Source organism: Micrasema longulum, unplaced genomic scaffold, assembly GCF_059751315.1.
Source record: "Micrasema longulum isolate JH-2025_06_02 unplaced genomic scaffold, ASM5975131v1 h1tg002472l, whole genome shotgun sequence".
Lineage (NCBI taxonomy): Eukaryota > Metazoa > Arthropoda > Insecta > Trichoptera > Brachycentridae > Micrasema > Micrasema longulum.
Genome location: NW_028279616.1, coordinates 43,401 through 57,882, shown reverse-complemented (window position 1 = coordinate 57,882; position 14,482 = coordinate 43,401). Strand labels below are relative to the sequence as shown.

Genomic DNA, 14,482 nt, shown 5'->3' with positions numbered 1-14,482 from the left:
ATTCATTCCATGTCCGCTCCCTAGTTGGAGCATATGGTAACCACAAAGAGCCTCCATGAATCTCTATCAGCTGCCAACTCCTTTGCGTCCTTCCAAGTCCGGTTCTTCTCCCGAAGTTCTGACATAAACTGCTAACAAACAGTCAGCAGTGAACGTCCAGGACGTCGAGAACCTGATGCCTTGTAAAATAGGCAAGCGTGGTTAAGGCTCTCAGGAGGCATTCACAGTATATGGCCTAGCAAACTGTATCGCCTCCGCTTGATGACAGTCGTCAACGGAGTTTGTTGCGTCCGTTCTCTTATTACTTCATTCCTCACATAGCCAAACCATGTTACATGTTGAGTATAAGTAACGAATAATATTTATGCTAGCAAAAACTATTGAAAAGTTATTCTGTTATATGTTTTTTTACTGGAAAACGTTTGAAGAACTTTATTTCTTAAAACAGAGATTAATGTCATTGTGAGTGTAATATTATTAACTATTGTTTTTTTTTTCTATATTTTTTTATTTGGTACCTGTATTCAAAAGTTTTAAATATACGTTTATTCTAATCCCTACTACCATTGGAAAACATATTTAATAAGTGCGTATGAAAGTCGAACAGAGCTTATGGCTTTTATAACTTTTGACCCACCTGTCATTGGTAAGTTAAGTAGGTAGTTACTTTACATGGTTTTTAAAATTCAACATCCTGTCTATTTTCGAACACGTAAATTATTTTTTGTATACTAAAATTTTAATTGTAATATGTATTTGGTGTTGTAAATGATGTTTTTTGCATTTTTAAATACGTTTGCTTCTATACTACCTGCTGACAAGCCTCAAAATAGAGGCTTAGCGGGTTATTCCTTTAAAAAAAAAAAAACTTGCACGCTATTAATGCCTGTTTAATATTCTCTTCATAAATAAACTTGATTAGTCTGCAGTTATTTGAAATTAAATTTCATAAATAAACTTGATTAGTCTGCAGTTGTTTGAAATTAAATTTCATAGATAAAATTAAATAATATTTTGTGAAACAAATAAACGTTTTATAATATTTTTATGGATTTAGGTATCACGGCATAGTTGACGAAAGGGTTAAGATGACCATAAACCACAAATCTCATAGATAAAATTTATGCAAAGCCAGCGCCATATTGAATATATTTTATTTCGGTTAATTCGCCCGTCTGTCGTCTGCTCGTACGCGTTTATTGAAAGTTCTTCGTTGTCGCCTGCGTCTATTTCTTGTGAAGTTTCCACCTATCCCGTTTATTGGAAAAATAAGATATATTTAGCATGTGGGCGTTATGATGGTGAATATAAATATAATGAAATTTGTTATATGTGTTTCGCCACAAGTCTGCGACGCGACGTCGAGGCGTCGCCATTTTGATAGAGCAATCACATCGCAATCTGTTAACTATTAAATATTTTTAATTTATAGAAATTATTTAAAATATATTTGGAATGTTTCGCGTCAGTGATTTGTATTCGATCGCGCGGTAGATGTTTTTTTTTTATTTCTGCCCATTGGTTATTAAGTGAGTTTGCGTGGCCGACTTGCAGTGATAATGATTTTTTGTTCATTTGTTGCAGATGGTAAAGTGGCAGATAACTCGTAGGAATAACATCGTCGTTTACATTTGATTCTTCGTTTTCAAATGGCTTTCGAGAGCGCGAAGAAGCCGGAGGCGAAGATGTCGGCCGTGGTAGGCGACGAGTACTCTTCAAGCCTGGCAGACTTGACGGTGAATAGCAAGCCCCTGATCAACATGCTCACCATCTTGGCCGACGAGAGCATAGAACACGCCGCCGTCATTGTACAGTCCGTGGAGAAACATCTGGACAAGGTGAATCTCTTGTTATATTATAATATCGGTGTTGAGTCACCTCGCCAGTACTGGACTTCATCATGCCCTTAGTATTGTTGGAATTGTAACAAAACTGAGTTCAAATTGTGTCTTCCATTCGAGTGCTTAATGGCAAACACTATCTACAAAAGTTTAACTCGAGGATGCGGTATAAAATATTGAGTTTGTCCTAATTTTTGTAGAAAATACTGGACACCTTGAGAGTTTAGAATGATCGATATATAATAAGCCCTGAAAATGCCGAGACGTCCCTTTTAAAATATGTATAATATACAGTCGAACTTGGTTATTACGGGGAAGACGGGACCGACTGAATTTGCTCGTTATAACCGTTATTCGTTATACCAGAAAAAGATTTGTAAAAAAATGCAATCGCCATTGAACATTAATATGTAATTCATATGGATAACTTCAAAAAACTGTTGAGGAAAATTATAATATATGCATTCAAACATACCCATCACATGAAAATATAAAGTACAACACATAACACTGAAAGTTGTAATCCAAAGAAAAATACACAATTGGAATTTATTTACACATTTTTTTTATCAATTCCTTTTTGTCATAAAATTTTAAAATTTTTCATGTCAGATATTATTTTAAATGCAGATAAATAAACATTCATATTTTTCCACAATGTAGATACTATGGGTGAAAGATAGCGAAAACTTTTTTTAAACTTCCACATTTTTCGCGCTACGTTCTATTTCACTAATAATAATAGCCAATTTTTCACAAATTTCGAGCCACTTACTCTTGTTACTAAACAAGTTTATAATTCAAAGGTTATTTTTTAACAAATCTGATCTAGAACTCCCTCACTCCTAAGGCTTATTATGCATTGGCCATTTAACATTATAAAATTTGAAAACTATTGTAAAAACCCCGAAAAAAGAAACTCATTTATAAACTACAAAAAAAGTTGTAAATTGTAATGAGGTGCCGAGCTGGTACTTACTGAATTCACAAAGCTTGGATTTTTACAAGCAATTTCGACCATATGTCTGATACTTTTTCAATGTCGGTGAAAAAAACAGTTGGGTAGACACTTGCATTGTAATAAACATAATTCGATCCCTTTATGTTAGTCACCCGTTTGTATTTTATTACTTGGGTTCTTATTTTGAAAACTGAAGATTTTTTTACTGTTAATATTTTTGTTCGGTATATCAGAGAAGTAAGCTCGTTGTAAAAGTGAATAAATGTATGGAGAAAACCATGAACTAAAATGCTAAGTGTCTGCACGTTACATCGGAGATCTCGCTATTTCCGTGATCGTTATAACCAAGTTCGGCTGTATTTACAATTTATTATAAATTGTACATTTATTTTGATGTTATGGTGCCAAAAACATTACGCATTAATTAAATTCCTAGAATTCTTAATGAGGTGCTATAATTATTAAATGTGATTTTTCTGAAGCCGGGTGTTCATTCACCACTGTAATTATGGTGCAAAATATAAAAACGGTGGTCTTATTGGTGTAAAGGCTAAGACTCACCGCATGCACTGGATTTTCAGGTTCGATTCCCGATGAAATCACTACAATTCTATTACATCCCTTTTAAAACCTAGGTATTTTTGAGAAAATTGGGCTTGGCAAAAGGTAACTGTTAGTTAAAAGTTCTTTGTAGATATCGCTGTTTGGCATTAAGTATGTAAATGGATCCTTACTGTAGAGTAACCAATTGAAACGGGTTATTACGTAAGTTGAAAAAGTGGAGAAATATTTTATTCATTGCTCGGTGTAGGAATCACTGATACAAAAATAATATTCGCTATTTACAAATTTGCTGTTTCTGAGATATGTTCTTTGGAAATGTTTATATTTTTACCATCAATATCATTTCCGTGTAAAAAAAAAATATTTTGCACAGTAGAACAACAATTAGTACAGTTGATATTCCTTTGTTACAGGTAGATTTATAATTTTTATATCTAAAAAAATGTAAACTGGATTTTATTGAATAAAACACCTAAACTGAATAAATAAAATGATGTCTTGAATTACACACAGAGTTATTCTTTCTATTTGAAAATGAAAAAATGGGTCTTTACTCGAAACCTTAACTAACCATATAACAATATGCTATATTTTGAAAGGGATCATGCCTTTCTTTGCCATGTATCTTTCACATTATTTTGTCGATAATACTGATTTTGTACATCTTGTAAAAATAAAAACGTCCGCATAATTTTAAATAATAACTTTTGATTGACAAACCTCATTAATGCCTACAAACATCCATAGTGACTTCAATATCGCTACATACCATTAACCTATTACAATGTTACATTAACACATTGAACATTAGTGTTTTATTTTTTGGTAAGTCAGCAAATCGTTTAAAAAAAAGTGTATAGTAATTTTTAACTGTTATCCTTGGTAAAATATTTGATTTTGTGCTCTGCATTAAAAAAAATCAATTTGTAGTTTTGAAAGTTCCGGAGTTAACATGTGGAATAAAAAAGATTTTAGTTATTTTGTAAATAACTGACCAATTCCCCGCTAAGGCCCAATTGTTTGATTGTAATAGTTAAAAATGGACAAAGTGGGTTGTTTCATCTATAGTAACTAATAGTAATAATAGATAGTAAAACTCTAACCATTAGTTAAAAATTCAACCTGCCAATTTTGGCTAGTAATATAGTAGAATAATTAAGATGGCGGTTTTTTTTATGTTTACCGGTTGCCTTTATTTGCTCATGTCACTTTTATTTATGAATAAGCAATAGATAGCGCTTATTACGATCAATATAAACCGGAGAGTTCTTCCGATGATGACATTTTTTACTTATTGTCAAGAAAACTAAAACTTTGTTGAAAAGGATTCGTCTTTATTTTTCCACCAAATTTTGTGGCAGTCAAATCTTGTCTTCTTTTTAAAAATAATTAGGTTAAAGTTTAAACATAGAATATAATAAATATTATATAATATTTCGCTCAAATTTCCTAACTTGTTGAATTGACAGTATTTTTTTGTATTTTAATTTTTGTTATCATTCTTGTTTCGAAATAAGATATTAAAATATTGTTATTGTTCCTTGGTTTTTATTATATTAAATTGTCAAATTTTATTATTAACATGAGATTCTGTTTCTGATTCAAATCCCACAGTGTAACCATGCGTAAAAAATTAATAAAACATAACTATTTTTTTTTACTTTAGTGGTTACACTTTACTATAGTAGAAACGATTGTGCAACAATGCATTGATACTAGAACGATAGTAAAACCGAAATCTTTGGTAAATTAAACTATAGTAAAACTCTACTTTTACTAACAATCAAACAACCGAGCCTAAGTTCAGCCCTTTTCTGATAAATATACACATTCACAATTTCAATGCCCCCCCTTCTCTCCCATATAATGTGTTTTTAGTTCTAAATAATATTTTATCTATTATGTTTGTTGAAATCTGGCAAATCTAAAACATAACAGCTAACATGTTTTATTGTTTATGAATATAATTTTCTATAGCTTTTTATTATTAGTTGTTTTTAAAAATCAAGAATAGCTGTACAACACAAAGTTTAGTTGCTGGAATTAATTCAGCAATACTATATTGTGTATAATACAGAATTCTAATAAGTTGGTGAATGAAAATAGATATTATTGATTACCTTGGCCCTATGCCTGAATCTGCATTTGGCACTAATTTTTTAAAACTATAACACCTTCACTGTCAGCCTAAAATATTTAAATCTAAAAAAAATTGAATATTGGCTCGAAAATGAAGCACTAAAAATATTTTTTTTATTTTTGTGGAAAAATTATAACTCCAATTGGCGGAGCCGGCAGTGAACCTGTTAAGGAAAAAAAAGATATAAATAAATACAGCAATATTAATGGAAAACATTTGACTTTAAGTATTAAAAAAAAAAATAGTTGGTAGTTTGTTTGGAAATATCGAAATATACAACCCTAAATTATTTACATACACTGTGGACTTAATTGCAATCAATAAAAATAATAATGCATAAGTGACAACAATGTTTATTGTACACCGGCTTTGGGGTGATTTTCACAAAAATGGCGCTGTATAAATTATCCGGAGTAAATCAATAAAAACAGTAAAATATGCTTCATAAAGCCACGTAAATCAAATCCAGAGAATTATGGGGATATTTTCAATGACAGATTTTCAGAATGATTTTTGCTTTATATTCTTTGTGGTACATGAAAAATGTAACAAAAACATAAAAAAATATCAGTAATTAGTAGACATATTATGACTTTTAGCAATTGAAATTATTCAGCAAAATATTGTGTTAAGAAAAGGCAATGAAAAGAAGTGACCTCTGACAAAATTTAGATAAGTGCATGGGAGGTAAATGTATGAAATTATGCGATCACATATTGTAGTTGTCACCCCAGCTGAATTTAGGTGCTATATTCGAATATTTGTAACAAACTAGGTTATCTAGTGAAGGAGGCCGAATGTCCTACGACCTTTTAATGCATTTAAAAATAAATTGGACCTATATAAAAATTGAAAATTCATATATAGGTATATTTGCTAATAGCAACCTGCCCTTCACCCTTTTACATATTTTAATTTATAATAATGTTCTCTCACTGGGATGACCTATGCCGAGGGAAACATTTTACACCTCTTTTGATACCTTAAAAAAATAATAAATTTTAATCCAAAAAACCTACATCGATCTCTACCTATTTGGCTAGTAATAATATAATTTTTTATAGAGTATATTTTTATGTACTGATGTCTAGTAATGCGAATTCTTCTCATAACATTTTCCAAATTTCAATCAAATTTATGTGTGTTTAGCACCACACTATTTGGAATTTTGTTCTTTTCCTGTTAAATGGAAGAACTCATTTTGGAAAACCATTGTCCTATTAAATATAATTTCTTCACATAAACTAGAATGTTGTAGTAAATGCATTGAAGTATTTCATATTGGTTTGTGTTTTACAAGTGCGTTCCTTGCAGTCATGGTGTATGACGTTGGTTATTATTATGGACTGACGTAAATAAATCAAAGGTTTAGAATAAATGGCTATAGTATTAGACCTTAATGAGACCCACAATTCACAAGTTGGTAAAAATAGTAAGAAGGCACTAAGAAGACGGATTCCTGCTGCGACCATGAAAAGGAAAATTTAGAGAGATAATCTCAGAAGACTTGTGTAGAAGACCAACAACTGAATAGAAACTATTTTCAATGAAGAGAGCCTTTATAAACCAATTTCTAAAACAAACCTTAACTGAAAAGATTGTACTAAAATGTATAATTGAAAACGGTGCTCTAAAATGGCGTGACTAACTAACAAACGATAAATGGTGTGTGACAGTTACAGTTAATAAAAAAAATTGAACTAGTGAATTAAATCGTAGTGATCGTAGAATGATGGATGTGCAAAAAATGCAACGTTGACTTTTATATTTGATCTTTGAAAGGCTTTATTTTCCAGGTTTTAAATAAATAAATATATATATCTAACCCAAGTATTAAAGGATATATGTAAGTTTACCGTAACTAAATGTTGCGCCAATTGAATGAAATAATTTCATAAATACTTAACTATATTTCAGAACAGTACACTGAAAATCAATAATGCATGGTTTTTTTTTATTAGAGATCCTTGATAAAATTGACGTATTTATAATTAGGGTGTTTTGCCAATTGGAGTATTTGACAATGTTTACGAGTTTTAGGATTGGATTAAATATATCAATTTATTTTAAACCTAATGGAAAATTTCATTCATTTGTCAATTCACAATTATTCCAAAACGACTACTTATATCAAAATTTCATTAGTGACTCTATTTTATTTTATTAATAATTTTATTAATTTTATTTTATGTTTTATTTTTATTAATAACATACATTTATATACATACCCTATAATGGTCCATTGTTTTTTTTAAATGCTATTATCTGTTCTAACCAAATGATGTTACGAGACAAATAACGTGTGATCCATAAAATCAATTTCAATCTAATTTAATTGTATTTGTTGATAATAATTTAGTTTAAAGACATGTACTGCCATGCATAAGTTTTTATTTTTTATTATTACCTTTTTCATAATTTGTGATTAATTCATTCATTCATCAAAATAATTTGCCATCAAAATATTCAAACTGCGATTTTTGTATTGCATAAGAAAATAAAAACAAAATATTTGAAAAGTGGTAATGCTGGCCAAAAGATCTTATGGCCAAAGTTACTAATTAACTGGGAATATTGGGAACTTTATCAATAAACAGAAAATACATAAAGAAAATTTATAAAATACAAGTCCCATTGATTTTAATTTTGTGGAATGCATCAGACCTCGAGTGCAAAACTGTAGTATGTGCAAATAGTGTTTTTTTAGAGATATGTGCGTTTGAAGATTTCACATTGCTTGTAAAACTTTTATTTTTTAAAATTATTTTTGCATTTTAACCATAAAATGAGTAATTTTCACTTTTTTTTAGTTTTACACTCGCAGTGCGACATGTATTATTTAGGTACATAATATCGACAGTGCAAAGGCAAAAGTTCCTAAGAGACATGTAACAGCTTTACGGAAGAGCCAATCAAAGTTTTTTGTTTTTTTTTCATTCATTTATTTACATGTTGCTTAAGAACTTTTGCCTTTCCACCCTTGATGTAAAGTAGATTGAACATTTCGTTGTGATCATAGAACGGCGAATGTGCAAAAAATGCGACATTGACTTTCTTTTATATTTGATCTTGGAAAGCTTATAGAAAGGCTTTATATTCCAGGTTTAAAAAAAAAATATCCTATACCAGGGGCGAATCGTCAATATAAGTGATTATGCACAGCTTACCATTATATTTGACTATCCATAATAATGTTTTACGTTTACTTTATGTACAGTTCAACTAACAAATAATTATTATTTCTTATAAATCATTGCCACTGATTGTTTTTTTCTCCAAAAATAAATAAAAATATGAAAAAACGCGCCCAGCGCCAGTAGTGAGCCAAAAATCTAGCCGATTATTCCTACTTATTTCTTCATACAAATAAGTATACTATATTTTGAACATCTTAAACCCAGTCGGGATTTTGTCCTCCTAGAGTGTGCTTACAGATCACATAAATTATTTGAAGATTCTCGATTTGGAAAAGAGTATTTTGTACATTATTTCATAAGGGGTATTTTACTCTGAGATGATACAGTTGACATATGACCATCATTACTATTATGCAGTCATATCGCAGGACATTCAGTGCTCGGTGTGGCTGTTTTTGGCATTATTCATTTGAAGAACGAATCGGCCGGTTGACATTTAAATTGTTATAGGAATAATTATAATTACCGAATTCATTGTGCTATTTTTTATAAACTTTTATATAGTAATGGATAATATAGCTACATAATATTATCACAAAGTTAATAATAATCGTCATTATAGTTGATTTCATGGATGAGAGATGTTGTTGTGTCACACAGAACCACAGAAAAATAGCAATTTATAATATATATTATTTATATTATGTACCATGTAGGTACAAATTTATGATATTTTTTTATAGCTTGTTAACAAAATCACCGTTCGCCACTAATATATAACTAACCTAAGTATCAAAATACATACTTTTGTATTTATCAAGTTGTGACAGTGTCAAAAAATTTTTTTTACCCCTCATGAAGAAAATCACATGCGTCATTGTTCTACGATCATGAAGATTTAGTCCACAATGCTCATATTCCGAATTCCGATAGTGGTTTTCATTTTTACACATTTACGTAGAATATAATTTCAGTCGTCTCCGGTCAAGAGTCTCTTAGTGGTCATTAGTAAGGTTCTAACGATACAATTGGCTTTTGGATCCAGTACTGGGAAGATATGGAGGATAATTTGCTACCGCATACTGCTTGTACAATTTTCTATTGGATGCAGCGCTGTAATGTTATCATTCCATAAGATAATTCCTAATAAAGAATTTTTCAGAAAACTGCAGTACTTATTTTCTTTAATCGAATTAAATCTGATACAGCAAACATGCCTTGTTTATTTTACCTGTGTAACGCCATTCATGGCCACCCCCTGCCTCCCGAGTTCGCCGACTGCGACACTCCCTTCGCTCGAGAAGGAGTGATTTCCGACTAGCATTCTGCTATCCTACTCGATTCCGAGTATAGGCGAAGTGGCAGTCCCAGTCGGTGAAGCCGGGAAATGTTGACTTATGAGTTACTATGAAATAACACGAGACAATCCCGCAACCTCGCCGCGACAGTATGGCACATGGTTTCCCACGCTTCCCGTCCATTTTGAATCCGCAAACTTTCCAAATCAACACAAAAGAAGGCTCGGAGATATGACCCACCTTAACATACCCGACAACTCGAAACAGCGAAATAACATAAGATAATGTAAGGGGGCTGCAATACGAATCCGTAAAGGTGACTCCATTATACACGAGTTTCTTTCCTCTTCCCACTCCTTCCCACCGGCCCATCCTCGGTGTTAATGTACCGCATACAGTGGGAGTGTTGTGTAAGCGGGGAACACCTCCCGGCAGTAGGGGGAGGGGTTGACCAGGAAGTGAAGTGGCCCTTGTTGTGCGTAGGTGCAGCCCGAGATTAAGCTGCCCGTATTATATTTGGTGGATTCCATTATAAAGAATGTGGGTGGAGCGTACACGCAGCTGTTCTCGCAGATCATCGTCAACATGTTCTGCAAAGTCTTCAAACAGGTAACTATATTCTCTTTTCATCAATACCATTAACACTTTTGCAGTATGTCTTATCATGTGTATACATTTGAGTTCGGTTATCACCTGGTTTAAGTGTGTGTTCTGAGCATTAGCGGACATTCTGCTAGCAATCCACTTCTGCGTACATAAGTACTCTTCCCATTTTCTTTTCTCCTTTTTCATAGAGTCCTGATTATCAGAAGATTAAGATTACAGAAGAACGTAACAGTTTATTTATTAAGCACTGCGGGATCAAAAGAAGTCGTTATTTTGTTTTTTTTTTTAAATTAATACTTCAAGTAATTTAACTACACATTTATTTAGTGATTTAACCATGTAAAAGCTATCATGTGTTAAGATTATTATTTCTCATCTGTAGAATGTTTGAATCATTTGATTCGGAATGGTGAATAATCGAGCATCTGATAATTGGGATTCAGCTATATTTATTCTCTTTAATATCAAATTATGTATCAAACTATACTTGAAAAAATTACTATGTTGAGTAAGTAACGTATTTTTCATAATGCAGAAATTGTAAGTAGTTATTTTTAATAAAACATCTCCACGAAATTCTTTTTGTTTCTAAGCCAGCAGCATTTTATTTAATGAGGTTTTTTAAATTTATCTCCTTAAATGTGCTATCATTTCTCTTGTGTTCTGTCTTTAACATTTATGTTTTGAATGCACTTGACGAATGGATTACGTCGTTGTTATTCTTCACTGTGCTTCAAATCTCACGTGTGGTTTGTTAAGTTTTAAATTCTAACATACAAACTTTGAAATTGATTAAAATATAAATGTCAATCTTTACATATTAAAAAAAGTAACCCTTATGCTACACAGTGAGGTCACTCAAAAATTTACTGTTTATTTGTTTTGATACTAAATTTTTTTGTAAACTTTAACTTTTTAGGAAAGTAACATTAGAAATCGCTTGGGTTCTTTTTTTAGAGGAAAAACACCGCAGACAAAATTTATAGCGGTTGCTGGTGTTTCTGGCTGTAAAGGCCGCTTTCTGTAATCCGATAAAAAAATGTCTTTATTACGTTTATTGGCTTAACTTCAATGAGGAAGTTCAGTGGTTTGGGAAATTTTATATAAAAATGTTTTTGTAAAAATTAGAGCATTTTTTTTAAACTGTATGGTGAAGTTTCTTAATAACGTACAAAAAATTAGTAAAACGGTTATAGTAAAAATTTTGAATTTTGAACCGGTTTAAATAGACAGTTTAAACGCTTTGAGCTGTTGAGCTACAGCTCAAATTTCTAATATGCGGCTCTCCGCTGTACATTGTGAGTTTTGTTCGAATCGTACGTGTACGTAACACTTTACAGAAAATTAAATATCAGGTCAGCTAATTCAGCGTGTTAGTGGTGATTCAGTGAACCACACATTTGTGCAAAAATACATTATGAATACATCTAAATTTTGGTTAAAAATATGATATGAATGCCACTGAATTTTAAACAGCTACAATATACACTTTTTACATTTGAGTTATTTATCTGGGAAAAATTTCACTTTTCATTTCAGACATAATTTTTCTTCCGGCCATTATGAATTAAAGTTTTTTGAAATATAGGATATCGGCCTGTATAAACTGTAAATCACCATTCTCCAGAAGCTGTCACGGCGCGCGACTAAAATCACTAGTAAATCCGATTTTAGCTGAGCGCTGCTAACTGTATTGTTCGACTCACTGGCATAGCCATTCCGCGCCTGAGTTTGCAGCTTGAGTCTGAGATCTGCGAGCCGGTTCAAAACTCCAGCTCAAGTACTTGAGCTGTAAGCTGACCTGCAGCTTAAAAAATAATCTTGAGTTATCCATGCCTAGTAAGGTTTAACTTTTTATTGTCGGAAACAAAAACAATCTGTCGTTCCTACCAACTAATCCAATCATGTCAAGCAATGTCGTTGAATGCCTGCAAGTCAGCGGTTTATACAATAAACCCATGTTTTCTTTGCTCCTTGTAAGTTATGTTTCAACATTCAGATGTGTGTCTTAACCACTCATCGACCAGAACTGGAGATATCGCGGCTGGTATAATTTTGAAGTTTCTTTGGGGATTCAAAAAATTACAAGGCTTTGAAAAATCATAACGATGATTCATTATTCAATTTTTTAGTTTGTTATTTTTAGGGGCCACTCGACCATTGATTAAAAACATATGTGCCTAATATGTAATTAAAGAATTAGTGTGATGAAAGAAGGCACTTTAAAACAAACAAATTCTTAATACAAAACACGCTGATTACAACACTTGTTACCATTGATTGTTGTTCTGATCTATGAAAAAATAAGGCAAAATCCTTGATTTATGGCCAACCCGCATGTACTATTGTGGTCCGTTCAGAAACTGAACAGAAACCCGAAGGGCCAGAAGAGAGCATTTTCCCCCGATCCGGCCCGCAGGCCTCACATTGCTGATGGCTGACTAAGTTAGATAGTTTATTAACTTTTTTTTTAAACCACTGAACTTCCTCGTTTATATTTACAATCTGAACTTATAACTGAGGGTATAAGGTGGGTACATGTTCAGGGTAGTAGAGCGAGACGTAAGTAACAAAGCTTGTTTATACGGCACAGGTGGATGAAAAAACACGTTCTCAGATGTTTAAACTGAGGGAAACCTGGCACGATGTGTTCCCGGCCATGAAGCTGTACCAGCTGGACGTCAAGGTGAACTTGGTGGACCCCGCTTGGCCCATCCAGGCTCGTCCTCCGCAGACCAATATCCACGTCAACCCCAACTTCCTGGGCAGGACGGCTCCCGAGGACGAGGAGATGCGCGCCGCCGTGGCGCGGAAAGAGCAAGAACTGCTCCAACTCCAGAAGAAGAAGATAGAGATGGAGCTGGAGAAGACTCGCATGCAGCTCCTCGAGCAGCGCAAGGTGCTGGATCGCACGGCCAACGTACCTGCGGCCAGCGTACTGCCCAAACCCAGACCCACCCCTGTGAGTACCCACAATATTTCAAATCATCAGCGTCGCATCATCAAAAATCTACAAAATAATTTTTGTGACCCTAAATTTGACTTTTTACTGAAATTGAATATATGAGGACTATTGTATCAAAGCGGGACAATACCCATTTTCATAATTCGCCTGTATTATGGCAATGCGCTGTATCTGTAGATACAGCATTTTGGCTTAATAACACCTAATCAATTCCATTAGTCGAGTTACATCATTGGAACTTACTTTTATTTTTTTTTTATTGTGGGATGTTTTAATGAATTTTATTACAAAACACATTTTCCCAATTTCTTTGTATTTTTAATTATATTTTAAATGAAGAGTCAACCTAACTTATGACTAAATTTTGAAGAATTCCTGCAATTAGTTTTGCGAGGAATATAACAAAATACCTAAATAACTTTTAAGTCATTTTTCAAGATTTCCTGTTTTGCATATACAAGAAAACAGCATTAAATATATTTTTATATCTTCATAAAATAAATGTGTAAAGATTAATTTTGTGCACTTCAATATCTAAGATAATTATCATTTAAATAATAAAACCCAATTTGAAAATATCTGTCCGTTTTTTAAACCGTAACGCGAAATTGACCGTTTTGAAACCCATAGAACTACAAGTATTCGTTTTTAAAAGGTTTTAAAAAGGTCAAGATTCAGAAAACAGTGTTAAAGAAGGGTTTATGTTCTGTGTATAGGAAATACATTTTCATTTTATACTTTTACTACATAGTAACACTCTCTAAACTCCAAAAATGACAAAGAAACTCACTTCGGTGGTTGATTTTGAACTGTCAAAAAATTACAAAATAACGGCTGCCATTTTATGGCCCATAATGTATGGAATTTCCAATTTTGATATGGTGAGTAAATGTTTATTATATGGTATAAGTTACATGCCTAAATTTCTACTCCAAATGGCCGTTTTTGATACGTATCTTTAGTTTTTTGT

At 32.4% G+C, this 14,482-nt stretch overlaps 1 protein-coding gene across 2 annotated transcripts in view; it reads left to right on the top strand.

The window, feature by feature from the left end:
- The first annotated feature begins 1,156 nt into the window (after positions 1–1,156).
- The window catches only part of LOC148272114 (uncharacterized), a 31,269-nt gene continuing 17,943 nt past the window's right edge, over positions 1,157–14,482 (top strand). For both annotated transcript variants that reach the window (XM_088240510.1, XM_088240509.1), the window contains exons 1-4: positions 1,157–1,301; positions 1,585–1,838; positions 10,425–10,550; positions 13,141–13,509. In XM_088240510.1, coding sequence (XP_088096636.1) covers positions 1,650–1,838; positions 10,425–10,550; positions 13,141–13,509 — 684 coding nt within the window. In that variant the 5' untranslated portion in view covers positions 1,157–1,301; positions 1,585–1,649. The remainder of the gene's footprint in view (positions 1,302–1,584; positions 1,839–10,424; positions 10,551–13,140; positions 13,510–14,482) is intronic.